The sequence below is a fragment of the Heteronotia binoei genome, chromosome 15 (genome assembly GCF_032191835.1).
Source record: "Heteronotia binoei isolate CCM8104 ecotype False Entrance Well chromosome 15, APGP_CSIRO_Hbin_v1, whole genome shotgun sequence".
Lineage (NCBI taxonomy): Eukaryota > Metazoa > Chordata > Lepidosauria > Squamata > Gekkonidae > Heteronotia > Heteronotia binoei.
Window position 1 is genome coordinate 57,680,967 of NC_083237.1, and position 15,352 is coordinate 57,696,318.

Sequence of the window (15,352 nt, forward strand, 5' to 3'; positions counted from 1 at the left end):
ACCGGGTTTGATTCCCCACTCCTCCACTTGCAGCTGCTGGAATGGCCTTGGGTCAGACGTAGCTCTCATAGGAGTTGTCCTTGAAAGGGCAGTTGCTGTGAGAGTCCTCTCAGCCCCACCCACCTCACAGGGTGTCTGTTGTGGGAGAGGAAGGGAAAGGAGATTGTGATCGCTCTGAGACTCTAGAGTGGAGGGCGGAATATAAATCCAATGTCGTTGTCATCTTCTTCAGAGAATACAGCATTTCCCCCCGTGTTTTTGTCTCCCCACTGCCTTACACACGGGAGCCTGTTGAACTTTTCTGTCATTGCCGCACATAGTCACAAACTCTTTCCTGTGTTCCCCGGGATGCAGAAAGTGTAGCATCCGCACCAGGGGTCGTTTTGTAGAAAAATAGGTGGTGGAGCTCATTAGCATAACTCATTAGCATATAGCGCCCCCCCTCATCAGCCAAAAGCAACCTGACGCAAGAAAGGAGGGCCTCGGGCGAGCGAAGCCTGCCTGGGCTGGCTAGAGATCCAGCCAGCCCAAGGAGGCCTCGCTCACCTGGGGCTCTCTTGGGCCACAGTCAAAAGGCCATCAAGCCACCTGCTGAACAAAATCACCTAAGAAGTGGAGAAAGGGTGGCATGGGGGCTTCTCCAGGGGTTAAAGAGGGCTGCTGGGGGTGTGGCAAAGCTCCTGATGGCTGGCTGGCTGCTCTCCTAATCCAGGGATTGTTATGCAGCTGCGCCTACTATTCAATGGACAAGATAAGTGGGGAGGAGGAGGGGGAATCCTCAGAAAGGCTCAGGAGCTGTGTTCCTGTGAGCTCTTGCTGAATTCAAGGCCTGATCTGCACCATCCTGAGCCACTGCACCCTCTTGCTAGAAACCGAGAATCCCATCAAAGTCCGGTCCCTGGTTCTCAATTCCTTACCTGCGCCTCGGCTTGGAGGGTCCCGGGCAGGAGGAGGGGGCCGGCTGCTTTGCAAAGAAGGGGAGGCCGAAGGCGGTGGGAGCGGAGCCATGCCCCTCACGGGCCCCGGGGTCTTCCTATGCAAGGAATTGTGTCTCTGTGGAAGTTCAGGGGCAGACTCGTTGGTGGGGCTGGCAGGGCCGTTGGGGACGCCCGGGGGCTGCCGGTAAGGCGGCGGAGGGGGGGCCAGAGACTGGCCTTGACTGCTTGGTCCCGTCCGGACATTCACCGGGGAAGGGGGCGGCTTGATGGGCGGAGGAGCTGGAGGTCCGTCCCGGCTTCCCGGGTGCCTCTGTCCCGGGGTCGGAGGCAATGGCTTCTCACGGTTATAGGAAGGTGCTTTGCTGCTGCTGTGCATGGACGGGGGAGCGGGAGGGGCGTTGGCGCGGCGTCCTGGTGGCGGAGGCGGGGGAGCTGACGAGCTGTGTTTCATGCCGGTGCCACTGGTGCTGTTTGGCCGCGAGAGATCTGGCAAGGAGGGCCTCTGCATGCGAGGAAGCTCCGGGGGGGAAGCACGGCTGCTGTCGCTGTCATCTTGGTGACGGCTGCTGGAAGCGGATGCCGGTGGCCGCGGTGCGGCTGCTCTGGACCCCGGAACGTGTAAGGACTGTTTCCCAGAGGGGCTGTCCGGAACTGGAAAAGAACCCACCAAGATTAATGGCTTGCAGAGTTAAGTACAGAGTTAAGAGAATGAAGTCCTTTTCTCCCTTTCTCACAATACAAGAACTCGTGGGCATTCAATGAAATTGCTGAGCAGTCGGGTTAGAACTGAAAAAAGGAAGTCCTTCTTCACCGAAAGGGTGATTAACATGTGGAATTCACTGCCACAGGAGGCGGCGGCTACAAGCATAGACAGCTTCAACAGAGGACTGGATAAGCATATGGAGCAGAGGTCCATCAGTGGCTATTAGCCACAGCTTATTGTTGGAACTCTCTGTCTGGGGCAGTGATGCTCTGTATTCTGGTGCTTGGGAGGGGCACAGTGGGAGGGCTTGGGGTTGTTTTTGGCCACTGTGTGATACAGGGTGTTGGACTGGATGGGCCATTGGTCTGATCCAACATGGCTTCTCTTATGTTCTTCTGTGACACAGAGTGTTGGACTGGATGGGCCATTGGCCTGATCCAACATGGCTTCTCTTATGTTCTTCTGTGACACAGAGTGTTGGACTGGATGGGCCATTGGCCTGATCCAACATGGCTTCTCTTATGTTCTTATGTGACACAGAGTGTTGGACTGGATGGGCCATTGGCCTGATCCAACATGGCTTCTCTTATGTTCTGTGACACAGAGTGTTGGACTGGATGGGCCATTGGCCTGATCCAACATGGCTTCTCTTATGTTCTTCTGTGACACAGAGTGTTGGACTGGATGGGCCATTGGCCTGATCCAACATGGCTTCTCTTATGTTCTTCTGTGACACAGAGTGTTGGACTGGATGGGCCATTGGCCTGATCCAACATGGCTTCTCTTTTATGTTCTTAAATTTTATTTTTTTTAAAAAAAGTTATTATTCAAAAATAACAAACCATCTACATACTCAAAATTTATAGTCGTCCAAAGATATTAAACAATTTGTATACAGAGGTCTATTACAGATAACACATTTTATGCAAATAAGGATTAGAGAGTAATATTTTGGCAGCAGACAAGTATTCAACAATAGGAGACTAGAGTGTAATAAATGTCTCGTCTACCAAACGCAATAGGAATTGATGTATTACTGATTTTTCCCATTATAAAAAGGTCCCATAATTTATTGGCCCATTGTTCAAGTGTAGGTATTGAAAAGTCCTTCCACTTTGCGGCAAGTAAAAGTTTAGCAGCTGCTAACAGTATCGCTAGCCTTTCAGAATCTATTTGCAGAGTTAACTGGGTCACAGCCTGTTAAGTCTCATGGCAATGACTGCTCTCTTAGCGTTGACAGCCCTTCTCGCCACAGACTGTGTACGCTGGTGTATAAGATCTGTGAGAAATAACTGGGCAGATTCTTCAGTGGGAAATTCCTGCTCTTATCAGGCTGGAGACCCAAAGCTAGTGAGCTGAAATTTTGAGTAAGTCAGAAATATGTAACATGCAGTTGACTCTTGCAGTCTCCCTACTTCATTCGCTTCCTGGAGGACAAACCTTTATCCATCCTCAGCCCAGAGCCCAGCCATCTCCCCCGCCCCCCAGTTTTGGCCTTATCCTAACTCCCTCCTTCTTCGGATTTGTCATTCCAAGAACTATTAAGAGCCAGCGTCAAGGCTGCCAACCCTGTTGTTACTACGACGGGGACTGCACCAAATTCCAAGTTACGAAGCAATGTATTTTGGGACCGCTTGACAGTGGCGGACTGGCCGGGGGTCAGCTTGCCCGATGGCAAGTGGGCCCCTGATGAAGTGGGCCCCCTTATATATTAGACAATATGTTAAAAAGGTTAATATCGATTTAGTAGCTTATTTATTTAATTTATATCCCACCCTCCCAACCGAAGGCAGGCTCAGGGCGGCTCCCAGGTTGGGGTCAAACAACGACCAACAAGATAAGACAGCAATAAAACAGAAGACACAAAGCAATTATTAAAACAACAGTATCAATAGGTGCTAGTGCAATTGTTCCTCCGACCCTGCATGCTTGATGAGGTTGAGAGGGCCTCTGGGCCTATAAAGAAGTCCTCCCCTTGAAAATATAATAGAAGTTCCAATATTATTACTGTAACGCAACTAAAATTTACATTGTATTTAGGGTTGCCGGCCTCCAGGTGTGGCCAGGGGATCTCCCGCTTTTACAACTGATCTGCAGCCGGCAGAGATCAGCTCCCCTGGAAAAGATGCAATCTGTATTGACATTTAATATTTACTGCGTACTGCCAGTAAAATGTACAATATAGGTACACTGTAATTACTAAATATATATATATATTTATATATATTTCCACTTATTTTCCACTTATGTGTTTTTGGAAAAATGTATTTATTTCTTACAAAAATTAAATGATAGCCTTATAGTTGTGGGTGGGTCCCCCTTGTCTCCTGGCAACCAATATTTTTAGACCCAGTCTGCCAATACCCCTTGATGGTATCAGCCATTTCATATAGCCAGGAGCTTGGAGCCCCTTCCCTATGAGGAATGGCTGAAGAGTCTGGGACTTTTCAGTCAAGAAAAGAGATGACTAAGGGCTCCCTCTGAATAGATGACTATTCTCACCTCGAAAACAGACTACTGTAACGCCCTTTACGTGCAGGAGTTGCCATAATTCCGCAGGGCCTCCAAGGCAGAATTGTTTAAACTGGCGTTTAATATCTAATGGGGAAGAGACCACTATTCCACCATCCCACAGCACTGATATTTGAACTCATCCCAGTATAAACGTAGAGCGCCAAATAACTTCTAACAACATCATGATGTGTAGCGCTCGATAAGAACTAATCACACCATCTTGGATTCTAGGGAAACTGGAACTGAATGGAATAAGAACATAAGAGAAGCCATGTTGGATCAGGCCAATGGCCCATCCAGTCCAACACTCTGTGTCACAGAAGAACATCAGAGAAGTCATGTTGGATCAGGCCAATGGCCCATCCAGTCCAACTCTCTGTGTCACAGAAGAACACAAGAGAAGCCATGTTGGATCAGGCCAATGGCCCATCCAGTCCAACTCTCTGTGTCACAGAAGAACACAAGAGAAGCCATGTTGGATCAGGCCAATGGCCCATCCAGTCCAACTCTCTGTGTCACAGAAGAACACAAGAGAAGCCATGTTGGATCAGGCCAATGGCCCATCCAGTCCAACGCTCTGTGTCACACAGTGGCCAAAAAACCCAGGTGCCATTAGGAGGTCCATCTGTGGGGCCAGGACATTAGAAGTCCTCACGCTGTTGCCCTTCCCAAGCACCAAGAATGCTGAAACGTATGAATCTGTATGAAATGTTTTAATGGTTTTATTGTGATTCTATTTTCAACACTATGTTGGTTTAACTGTTGTCCGCCGCCCTGAGCCCGTTAGGGGAGGGTGGGATACAAATGTAATAAAATAAGTAAATAACTAAACATGACAGAGGCTTATAACGTTAGGCAGGTGGTGGAGAGAGTAGACAAAGAGAACTTCTCTCCCGAAGCACTAGAACTCGAAGGCATCAAATGACACCGATGGGCAGTAGGTTCAGGACAGACAAAAGGAAATACCGTATTTTTCGCTCCATAAGACGCACTCCCCCCCCCCCCAAAAGTGGGGGGAAAAGTATGTGCGTCTTATGGAGCAAAGGTACGTACCTTCCTTGGGGGGGGGGCGATCCGCTGCCTCCGCCTCTGATCCCGGCGCTTCCCCCGCGCCTGCCTGGCTCCAGCTCTGACGCTTACAGCAAGCGCCAGGATCGCTCCCTCCGCCCTCCGATCCCAGTGCTTGCTTTAAGCATCAGAGCTGAAGCCAGGCAGGCAGGCAGGCATGGAGAAAGCACGCCACCCCCCTCCACAGCCGGCGCTCGCAAAGCGCTGGGTTTGCGGAGGGGGCAGGTGCTTTCTCCGTGCCTCTCTGCCTGGCTTCAGCTGATGCTTAAAGCAAGCGCTGGGATTGGGGGGAGCGATCCTGGCGCTTGCTGTAAGCATCAGCTGAAGCCAGGCAGGCAGGCACGGAGGAAGCACCCGCCCCCTCCGCAAACCCAGCGCTTCGCGAGCGCCGGCTGTGGAGGGGGCGGCGTGCTTCCCCCGCGCCTGCATGCCTGGCTGGGAGACAAGCGGCGAGATCGCTCCCTGCGAAGTGCTGGGTTTGCGGTGGGGGCGGAGGGAGCCATCTCGCCGCTTGTCTCCCAGCCAGGCACCTGCGTCTAATGGTCCGGAGCGTCTAACGGACCGAAAAATACGGTACTTCTCGGACACAAGACGAAGTCTGAATCCAGTGGCACTTTTGAGACCAACGAAGATTTTTTTACAGTATAAGCTTTAGTGTGCAAGCACACGTCATCAGACACAGTGGAACAGAACCTCCTCGATCGCTGGTGGATCTTCAAGGTGCCGCTGGGCTTGAACTCTGTTCTCCTGCTTCAGACCAACATGGCTGCCTCACCGGAATCTACTTTACAGAGGTGACTCAAATGTGGCATCTGCTGCCAGAGGATGTCGTTATGGCTACGGCGAGAAACAGCTTGAAAAGGGGATTAGACGGAATCGTGGAGGATAAGTCTATCGATGTTTACTAGCCACGATGACAGAGGGACGCCTCCGCATTCAGAGGCACTGCGCCCCTGAGTTCCGGAGCCAGGAGGCAGCATCCCGCGGGGGAAGGCCTCAGCCTCTCTGCCCTGTTGCTGGCCCTCCAAAAGAACTGGTTGGCTTCTGTGTGAGACAGGATGCTGGATTAGATGGACCACTGGTCTGATCCAGCAGGGCTCTTCTTATGCACTAAGCCTTTGAATCCCAGAGTCAGGAGGCAACATCAGGGGAAGGCCTCGGCCTCCATGCCCTCTTGTTGGCCCTCCAGAGGAACTGGTTGGCCTCTGATCCAGCAGGGCTCTTCTTATGTTCTAATATAGGCCTCAGCCTCTGTGCCCTGTTGTTGGCCCTCCAGAGGAACTGACAGGCCCCTGCATGAGACAGGATGCTGGACTACTCATCTGATCTAGCAGGGCTCATCTAGTAGGGCTCTTTTTATGTTATTATGCTCAAGGATTTAAGTCTGCTGCTTTAAACCATGACATTTAAGGGTTTCCTGTAGTCCACATCACCCAGCTGCTGTAGGATGCGGTCCGATTACCTGAATTGTCCTTTGCTCCTACAGGTCGCAGCTTGGGGACGCCACCTTGGAAAAGACCTCCCTTTGGTTGCAGGGGCGATGCGCTGGAACCGTAGCTGCTGCTGCCACCACCGCCGCCACCACACCCCTTGGATTCTGGAATAAAAAGACCCCCAAAATTATGACACTTCGAGCAGAAGGGACTGACGGCAGAGCAGGCAGACGGAGCTATGCAGCACAAACCTCAGAGAGCCACAAGCGAAGGGCAGCTTCGCTGAAGAAGGCACCTGTAGCAAACAGCCCCCCATTTCCCAAGCAAATCACTCAAGTTGTGGCAGAAATCAATAAACCAATCCTGTGGGGCTTTGCTTGAGGTTACTGGGATGCTACGCTAAAGACGAAGGGCACTGCATTCTGCAGCATGTGAGATGTAGATAAATCGAGCAAGTGAGCCAAGCTACACACCAGGGGGCATGGGAAAATATACCTCAGGCTAACCCATCTAATTTTTCTGGCCCCCAGTAAAGCACATCTCAAGGGCAGGGCTTTTGTAGAAAAAGCCTAGCAGGAACTCATTTGCCTATGAGGCCACCCCCCCCCCCGACATCACCGTTGTTTCACCCAGGGCTTTTTTGGGTAGAAAAAGCCCAGCAGGAATCTATTTGCATATTAGGCCACACCCCCTGCCACCAAGCCAGCCAGAACTGCGTTCCTGCTTTTAAAAAGAGCCCTGATCAAAGGTAAGCAAAACCTGCCTTGTAACAATACTATGATAATTCCACCAGCCACCAGCTCTTCCCCACCTTCCCCCGATGTCACTTCTTGTCTGAGAATTCGGAACATCTTTTCCCCAATCCTATCAATAGAGATTTTAAACATGAAAAGGCTTCTAAAATTGCGGAAAGAGCACCATCTGGAAGACGGAGCAGAGTTCTACCGGCAGTAACCTTTGCTTTCCGTAATGGCATCGCAGCTTCTCTTGCCCCAAACCCACACTTACTCTCGATGACGGGGGCGCTCCGGTCGTTGATTTGGGTCACCTTTTTCAACTTGGCCCCTTTGCAGATGTCTTGCAGCAAGGCTCCCCTCCCTCGCTGCTCGTCCCTGCTCAGTTTCGGGGGCTCAGTGTTCGCCTGAATGGAGACGACGGCATCAACATGTGAAACACATCCTCCGACAAGATAAAAGATGGGAAACGGCTTTGGCCTAAGCTAACACTTTTCAGCCAAGGGCCGCTTCTTGGGAATGGGAAGCCCCACTCTCTACTTCCTCCAGTGCCGCGAGGACTACTACTGCCTTATCGGCAGCCCCTGAAAGGCGGAAGCCACTTTCTCGGAAAGGGGGAATTGCAGGTGAAGAGAGCCTTCCGGCGAAGTCGGGACAATCCGAGCTTAACCTCAGACGACAGGACAGAGTGGTCTTTTAAAAGAAACTGAGCCCTTCCGGCGCGTAATGCTAAGCAGCTTGCTGGGACACAAGGAGGGCAGGCAGGTGTCTCGTGGCTCCCCAGCGAGCAGGTGGAAGAGCGGAGTAACTAGGCCAAAAAAAAGAGCCCAGAATTCCACCCAGCCCTGTTGCGCACATGATCGCTTTCACGGCCAAAACGAAGCCTTCCTTTATCGCTCAAGCCCCTCCTAAAGCCTTCCTCTTAACTGCAAGTTGGCAACCACGCCCCCGTCCCTTGTGCTGTCCCTCCTTTAACAACCTGTCAGCCCATAATCCCTTCACCCACACTGCCCTTCCCCTTCTAGCACAGCTGGGGAAGCACCTAAGCGAGAACTGCACCTCTTTCTGCACCAGAAACAAGGCCGGATGTGCTGCTGACAAGACAGCCGGGTTAGGAATATCTGGAGCTGCCTTGCTGTGAATCAATCCATCTGGGCAGCCACGGCTGGTCCTACTGAAGTTCTCTCCGATGCTGCGGGATGTCCTGGGTGCAACGCTTTGGACTGTTTTGAAAGGACTGGCCGGTGACTGCGCACAGGATGCTACTGAGCACTTCCCAGTTCAAGGATCCAGCCCGTTTCATTTGGCCTAGGTACCCCCCTCAACTTCCTTGCCCTCAAAGGTCCCAGGCAGAAGTCCTTCCTAGTCATGGCACCCAAGGTGAAGACCCGTCAGGGAATTCCACTAGGCAGTGCACCCCTCTGGCCAGCAAAAATGGATCCTGCCTGGGGCTAAACAGAAGGGTTACGCGTAAAGGAGGGTTATGGTTACCTGATTGAAAGTGGGGGGCGGGGGTGGTCCCGGCGGAGGTGGAGGAGGTATTGGCATCTTCACCCCACTCCCTGCTGGCTCAGCGTAAAGAGAATTTTTGGTCACTCATAAAAACCTGCAGGTCGGGAGGAAAGCAGAACGATCACGACGGGAGACAGACGCAAGCAAACGCCAGAGCAGAGGAGAGCGCCCAAAGCCAGTGCGCAGATTTCCCCACGACAACCCCTCTGAAGGCTTTCGTTTCCTTATCATGTCCTCCTTTTCCTCTCCCTTTATTCCCAACTTGGCTGCTGTGTGGAAAGAGAATGCCTGGATTTCCATAAAGGTTGCTGCAAGCACATTCTGAAGATTCCGTAAGAGGTAAGCAGGACTCTGGGGTGACCACAGCTTAGCATGGGAGACTGTAACAACCTGTGAAACCATAACATTTATATAACTCCACCTTGCTTGGAGCCGTTTTCCTTTGTCCCGGTACAGGTGTTTTTTTTAATGAAAAAAATTATCTTGGCAATAGCTCTTCCATTATTTATATATATTAGAATTAACTTTTTTTTTTAAAAGTGGCAAACTTTCCTTTGTCCTGGTACATTTTTTTTTTTAAACCGGGGGGGGGGGGTGTTGAGGTGAAGCTACTAACTTGCCTTGAAAACACACAGATACCAGAACAAAGTTTGAGTGCAATGGTGCCCTGAAGACCAACAAATTTAATTCTGGAAATAAGCATTCATGTGCACGCACACTTCTTCAGAAGGAGACCCAGTAGAGGTCCATCAGTGGCTATGAGCCACAGCGTATCATTGGAACTCTGTCTGGGGCAGTGATGCTCTGTATTCTTGGTGCTTGGTGGGGCACAGTGGGAGGGCTTCTGGTGTCCTGGCCCCACTGACGGACCTCCTGATGGCACCTGGGTTTTTTGGCCATTGTGTGACACAGAGTGTTGGGCTGGATGGGCCATTGGCCTGATCCAACATGGCTTCTCTTATGTTCTTCTTATGAGACTTTGTCGGTCTCCAAGGTACAACTGGATTCAAACGTTGTTCTGTTACTTCAGAGCAACCCTGCTAACTACCCACGGGAATCTAAGATACCAGAATGAGGACAGGATCCTGTCTGTGGCTAAAGTTATGCAGAAAATGCAGTTTGCCACTTCAACTGATTTAAGCTGCAAAGTCAGTGGTTAGAAGCCTAAGCTTCCTATTGCAAAATTTGATTTGTTACACCCACCTAGTTCTAGCTGCACCAAACACCAAATTCTAATATATATAAATAATGGAAGAGCTATTACCAAGATTATTTCTTTTCATTTAAAAAAAACTGTACCAGGACGAAGGAAAACAACTCCAAGCAAGAGGGAGTTATATAAATTTTATTTTTAAAAGAAAGTTATATCCCAATGCTTACGGCTCTCAAACATCTGACATTTATTCTATGCGGCTCTCAACGTTAAGCTAGTTTGGCCACCCCTGCTTTAGATCAATGGTAATCTTATAGCACTCTGCAACATTACGAAAGCGATGAAAAATGCAAATACAGAAGTCCTTAATTTAGTCAACTTGAATACAGCGTATGGTTACTGGTTTGTGTTTGGTGTAGTGGTTAAGTGTGCGGACTCTTATCTGGGAGAACCAGGTTTGATTCCCTACTCCTCCACTTGCACCTGCTAGCATGGCCTTGGGTCAGCCATAGCTCTGGCAGAGGTTGTCCTTGAAAGGGCAGCTGCTGTGAGAGCCCTCTCAGCCCCACCCACCTCACAGGGTGTCTGTTGTGGGGGAGGAAGGGAAAGGAGATTGTGGGCCGCTCTGAGACTCTTCGGAGTGGAGGGCGGGATATAAATCCAATATCATCTTCTTCTTCTTTATTTAGCATATGAACTGCATGGGCTTATTCTTGCAGTGCTCCTTTCCCCACACCCTGCTTGTCAAGTTCTAAATAACGTCCAAATTCTGCTTCAGCAGTACCCTTCCGGAGCACCTCATTTTCACTCATAAGCATGAAGGTCCAAGTGGTACGGTTGCTATGGCAACCTTCAACTTTAGCCCAAGCCAAGGAGTGCAAGGGCAGCGGACAAACCAAGGCGTGAGCACCACCTGCTGCCAGTCACCCAACAAACTCTGCATTCACCCTCGTGAGGACTGAGGGATGCCAACTCACGTGGGGACTGGAAAACCAGATAGGCCAAGGGTGGCCAAACTTGCTTAATGTAAGAGCCACATAGAATAAACGTCAGATGTTTGAGAGCCACCAGACATGAACGTCAGAGGGAGGGAGGGAGGGAAAGAGATGGGGAGGCAGAAAGAAAGCAACTTTAAATACATTCTCTAAGCTGCTGGCTGGTTTGGCTCGGAGAAGTGATTTAAGGAGAGAAATACCTTTTCCAATTCAGCCTACAGGGTGGTGGTGGGGCTTCAAGAGCCACACAATATGTGCGAAAGAGCCACCTATGGCTCCCAGGCTACAGTTTGGCCACCCCTGCGATAGGCCAAGGGGGGTTGGTTAAACGATCAGTCAAATATTGACAAAACAAAACTTTCGTGTGCTAATTTGTGTGCATGATTGGTATAACTTCTTGTTGAACAGTGGGGCTGTTCAGTTCAGCTATATTAGTGGGGGTTCTCTCTGGCATTTTTCTGGCTCGTGCCCATCCCTGACCGAAGCCTGCTAAGATGCACAGACCTTCCTATTATTTACATCCAGACAGCAGCTGTAGGGTCCACAGGCTATTCTGCAGACCACATTCAAAATAGCTCACTTGCTGACACTCTATTTTCTGTCACTTTCTGGGGGAATCAAAGCACCACAGACAGGCCACCTAACCTTAATCAAAACAAGGGACAAATTTATAACCAATTATTTTAAAAGGTAAAGGTGCAAGCACCAGTCCTTTCGGACTCTGGGATGACGTCACATCAGGACATTTTCTTGGCAGGCTTTTTAGGGGGTGGTTTGCCATTGCCTTCCCCAGTTAGCTACACTTTAATAATAATAATAATAATAGGGACAGGAGGGACAGTGGCCCAGTGGTAGAGCATCTGCTTGGGAAGCAGAAGGTCCCAGGTTCAATCCCAGGCATCTCCAAAAAAGGGTCCAGGCAAATAGGTGTGAAAAACCTCAGCTTGAGACCCTGGAGAGCCGCTGCCAGTCTGAGAAGACAATGCTGACTTTAATGGACCAAGGGTCTGATTCAGTAGAAGGCAGCTTCATATGTTCAATAATAATAATAATAATACAATTTTATTTATATCCCGCCCTCCCCGCCGAGGCGGGCTCAGGGCGGCTAACAACATTTCTTAAAATTATACAGAGTTTAAAATCACATTAACTTTAAAACATTCCAGTTAACCAAGTATTATACAGATTTCCAGGTGCTAATTCCATTTATAATGATAATAGCAAAAGTCACTTTCCCCCCAGCAACCTGGGTATTCATTTTACCAGCCTTGGAAGGATGGAAGGCTGAGTCAACCTTGAGCTGGCTACCTGAAACCAGCTTCCGCCGGGATTGAACTCAAGTTGTGAACAGAGCTTGGACTGCAGGACTGCAGCTTATCCCTCTGAGCCACGGGCTCTACTCAATCATTAGAGCTAAAATATAATCAGAAGACCCTTTTGGGGGAAAGGGAAAACAACTTCAGAGTTTTTACTGCATCTTCATTTGACTCCTCAAAGGTAAAGGTAGTCCCCTGTGCAAGCACCGAGTCGTTACCGACCCATGGGATGACGTCACATCGTGATGTTTTCTTGGCAGACTTTTTACAGGGTGGCTTGGCATTGCCTTCCCAGTCATCTACGCTTTACCCCCCAGCAAGCTGGGGACTCATTTTACCGACCTCGGAAGGATGGAAGGCTGAGTCAACCTTGAGCCGACTACCTGAACCCAGCTTCCGCTGGGATTGAACTCAGATTGTGAGCAGAGCTTGGGCTGCAGTACCGCAGCTTTACCACTCTGCGCCACGGGCTCTAATCAATTATTACAGCTAAAATATTCTCGGAGGACCCTTTTTGAGGGGAGGGGAAACAACTTCAGAGGTTTTACTGCATCTTCATTTGACAGTATCACAGAAGAACAACGTTCAATGCCTGAAGAAGCATGAGTGGACATGTAAGTTTATGCCCAGAATAAAGCTTCCTTGGTGTTAAAAGGTGCCACTGGACTCAAACAACATTCTGCTGTTTCAGAACAACACAGCTATCCACCCGAATCAACGTTCAATATTGCACTCTGAACACATTCTGACATTTATACACCCCCATGTTCTTTGGTGCATTTTGCAACAGCCATAAAACCATCCATAAAACAAAAGGAAATACAGAAGGCAAGGGCATTCGTGCAAGTGGCAAGAGAGCACCTTTGAAAGTCTTCACTTCCCCCATCGTTTCACCATTACGGTGTTACGTTATGCTGTTAGCCATCAGCTTCATGCTGTTTACTGCCTATACCTGTAAGGCTGTTTACTGTGCTGCTTCATAAGAACATAAGAGAAGCCATGTTGGATCAGGCCAATGGCCCATCCAGTCCAACACTGTGTCACAGAAGAACATAAGAGAAGCCATGTTGGATCAGGCCAATGGCCCATCCAGTCCAACACTCTGTGTCACAGAAGAACATAATAGAAGCCATGTTGGATCAGGCCACTGGCCCATCCAGTACAACACTCTGTGTCACATAAGAACATAAGAGAAGCCATGTTGGATCAGGCCAATGGCCCATCCAGTTCAACACTCTGTGTCACATAAGAACATAAGAGAAGCCATGTTGGATCAGGCCAATGGCCCATCCAGTCCAACACTCTGTGTCACACAGTGGCCTATACACACACACACACACACTGTGGCTAATAGCCACTGATGGACCTCTGCTTCATATTTTTATCTAACCCCCTCTTGAAGCTGGCTATGCTTATAGCTGCCACCACCTCCTGTGGCAATGAATTCCACATGTTAATCTTCCTTTGGCTGAATAAGTACTTCCTTTTATCCATTTTAACCCAACTGCTCAGCAATTTGATCGAATGCCCATGAGTTCTTGTATTGTGGGAAAGGGAGAAAAGTACTTCTTTCTCTACTTTCTCCATCCCATACATAATCTTGTAAACCTCCATCATGCCACCCCGCAGTCGACGTTTCTCCAAGCTAAAGAGCTCCAAGCGTTTTAACCTTTCTTCATAGGGAAAGTGTTCCAACCCTTTAATCATTCTAGTTGCCCTTTTCTGGAGTTTTCCCAATGCTATAATATCCTTTTTGAGGTGCGGCGACCAAAATTGCACACAGTATTCCAAATGAGACCGCACCATCGACTTATACAGGGGCATTATGATACTGGCTGATTTGTTTTCAATTCCCTTCCTAATAATTCCCAGCATGGCGTTGGCCTTTTTTATTGCAATCGCACACTGTCTGAACCTTTTCAGTGAGTTATCTACCACGACCCCAAGATCTCTCTCTTGGTCAGTCTCTGCCAGTTCACACCCCATCAACTTGTATTTGTAGCTGGGATTCTTGGCCCCGATGTGCATTACTTTGCACTTGGCCACATTGAACCTCCAGTTCTGTAATGTCTGTTTTTATGATATTATTTTAACTCTGTTGTTTTATTGTTGTAAGCCACCCTGAGCTTGTGAAACAGGGTGGGATATAAACCTAAAAATTAAATTAAATTACATTAATTGCCCCTCCTCCCAGTAGTTAATGGACTTCACAGGTCACTTTTAATGCGCTGCTGCCATCTGCAGCAAAACGCTGCTTTTGGAAGGTTTCATACCAGCTTTGTTGCCCCAGTTCCCAGCCAAGGAACCTTCGCAGTGTATAACTCTATTAAGGGCTCAAAATCTTCTAGCAGCATGCTCCCCAAAGAGTGACATGCATCATGGATCTTTGAAAGAAGCCACAACGATTCACACAATATGAAACTGGCTTCAAGTTTATAGTTAAAACGTGCACACTGAAGCCCTCGATGAGGAACCAAACAGCTTCTCTGAGTCTGTAACTGTTTTGCAGATTTGAAATCTGAGGCCCTGTCAATCAGAATGGAAAAGCTGTTAAGAATCCCTTATTCCTGACCTGGAAAGCCCAGCTCAGCCTGATATCGTCAGACGACGGAAGCTAAGCCAGCAACGGTGGAGTGGTTAAGAAGAAGAAAAAGAAGATATTGGATTTATATCCCGCCCTCCACTCCGAAGAGTCTCAGAGCGGCTCACAATCTCCTTTCCCTTCCTCCCCCACAACAGACACCCTGTGAGGTGGGTGGGGCTGGAGAGGGCTCTCACAGCAGCTGCCCTTTCAAGGACAACCTCTGCAGAGCTATGGCTGACCCAAGGCCATTCCAGCAGGTGCAAGTGGAGGAGTGGGGAATCAAACCCAGTTCTCCCAGATAAGAGTCCGCACACTTAACCACTACACCAAACTGGCTAAGCCTAACACGGAGAACTGGGACTAATTCCCCACTCCTCCTCCCCATTGGACCTTGGATCAGTC

General features: G+C 49.3%; 1 protein-coding gene across 1 annotated transcript in view; it reads right to left on the reverse strand.

The window, feature by feature from the left end:
• Positions 1-15,352, reverse strand: part of WIPF2 (WAS/WASL interacting protein family member 2) — a 59,168-nt gene that overhangs the window by 14,173 nt on the left and 29,643 nt on the right. The window contains 4 exon segments of the mRNA XM_060256023.1: positions 918-1,589; positions 6,686-6,820; positions 7,665-7,797; positions 8,882-8,996. Of these exon segments, the coding sequence (XP_060112006.1) occupies positions 918-1,589; positions 6,686-6,820; positions 7,665-7,797; positions 8,882-8,938 (997 nt within the window). The 5' untranslated portion in view covers positions 8,939-8,996.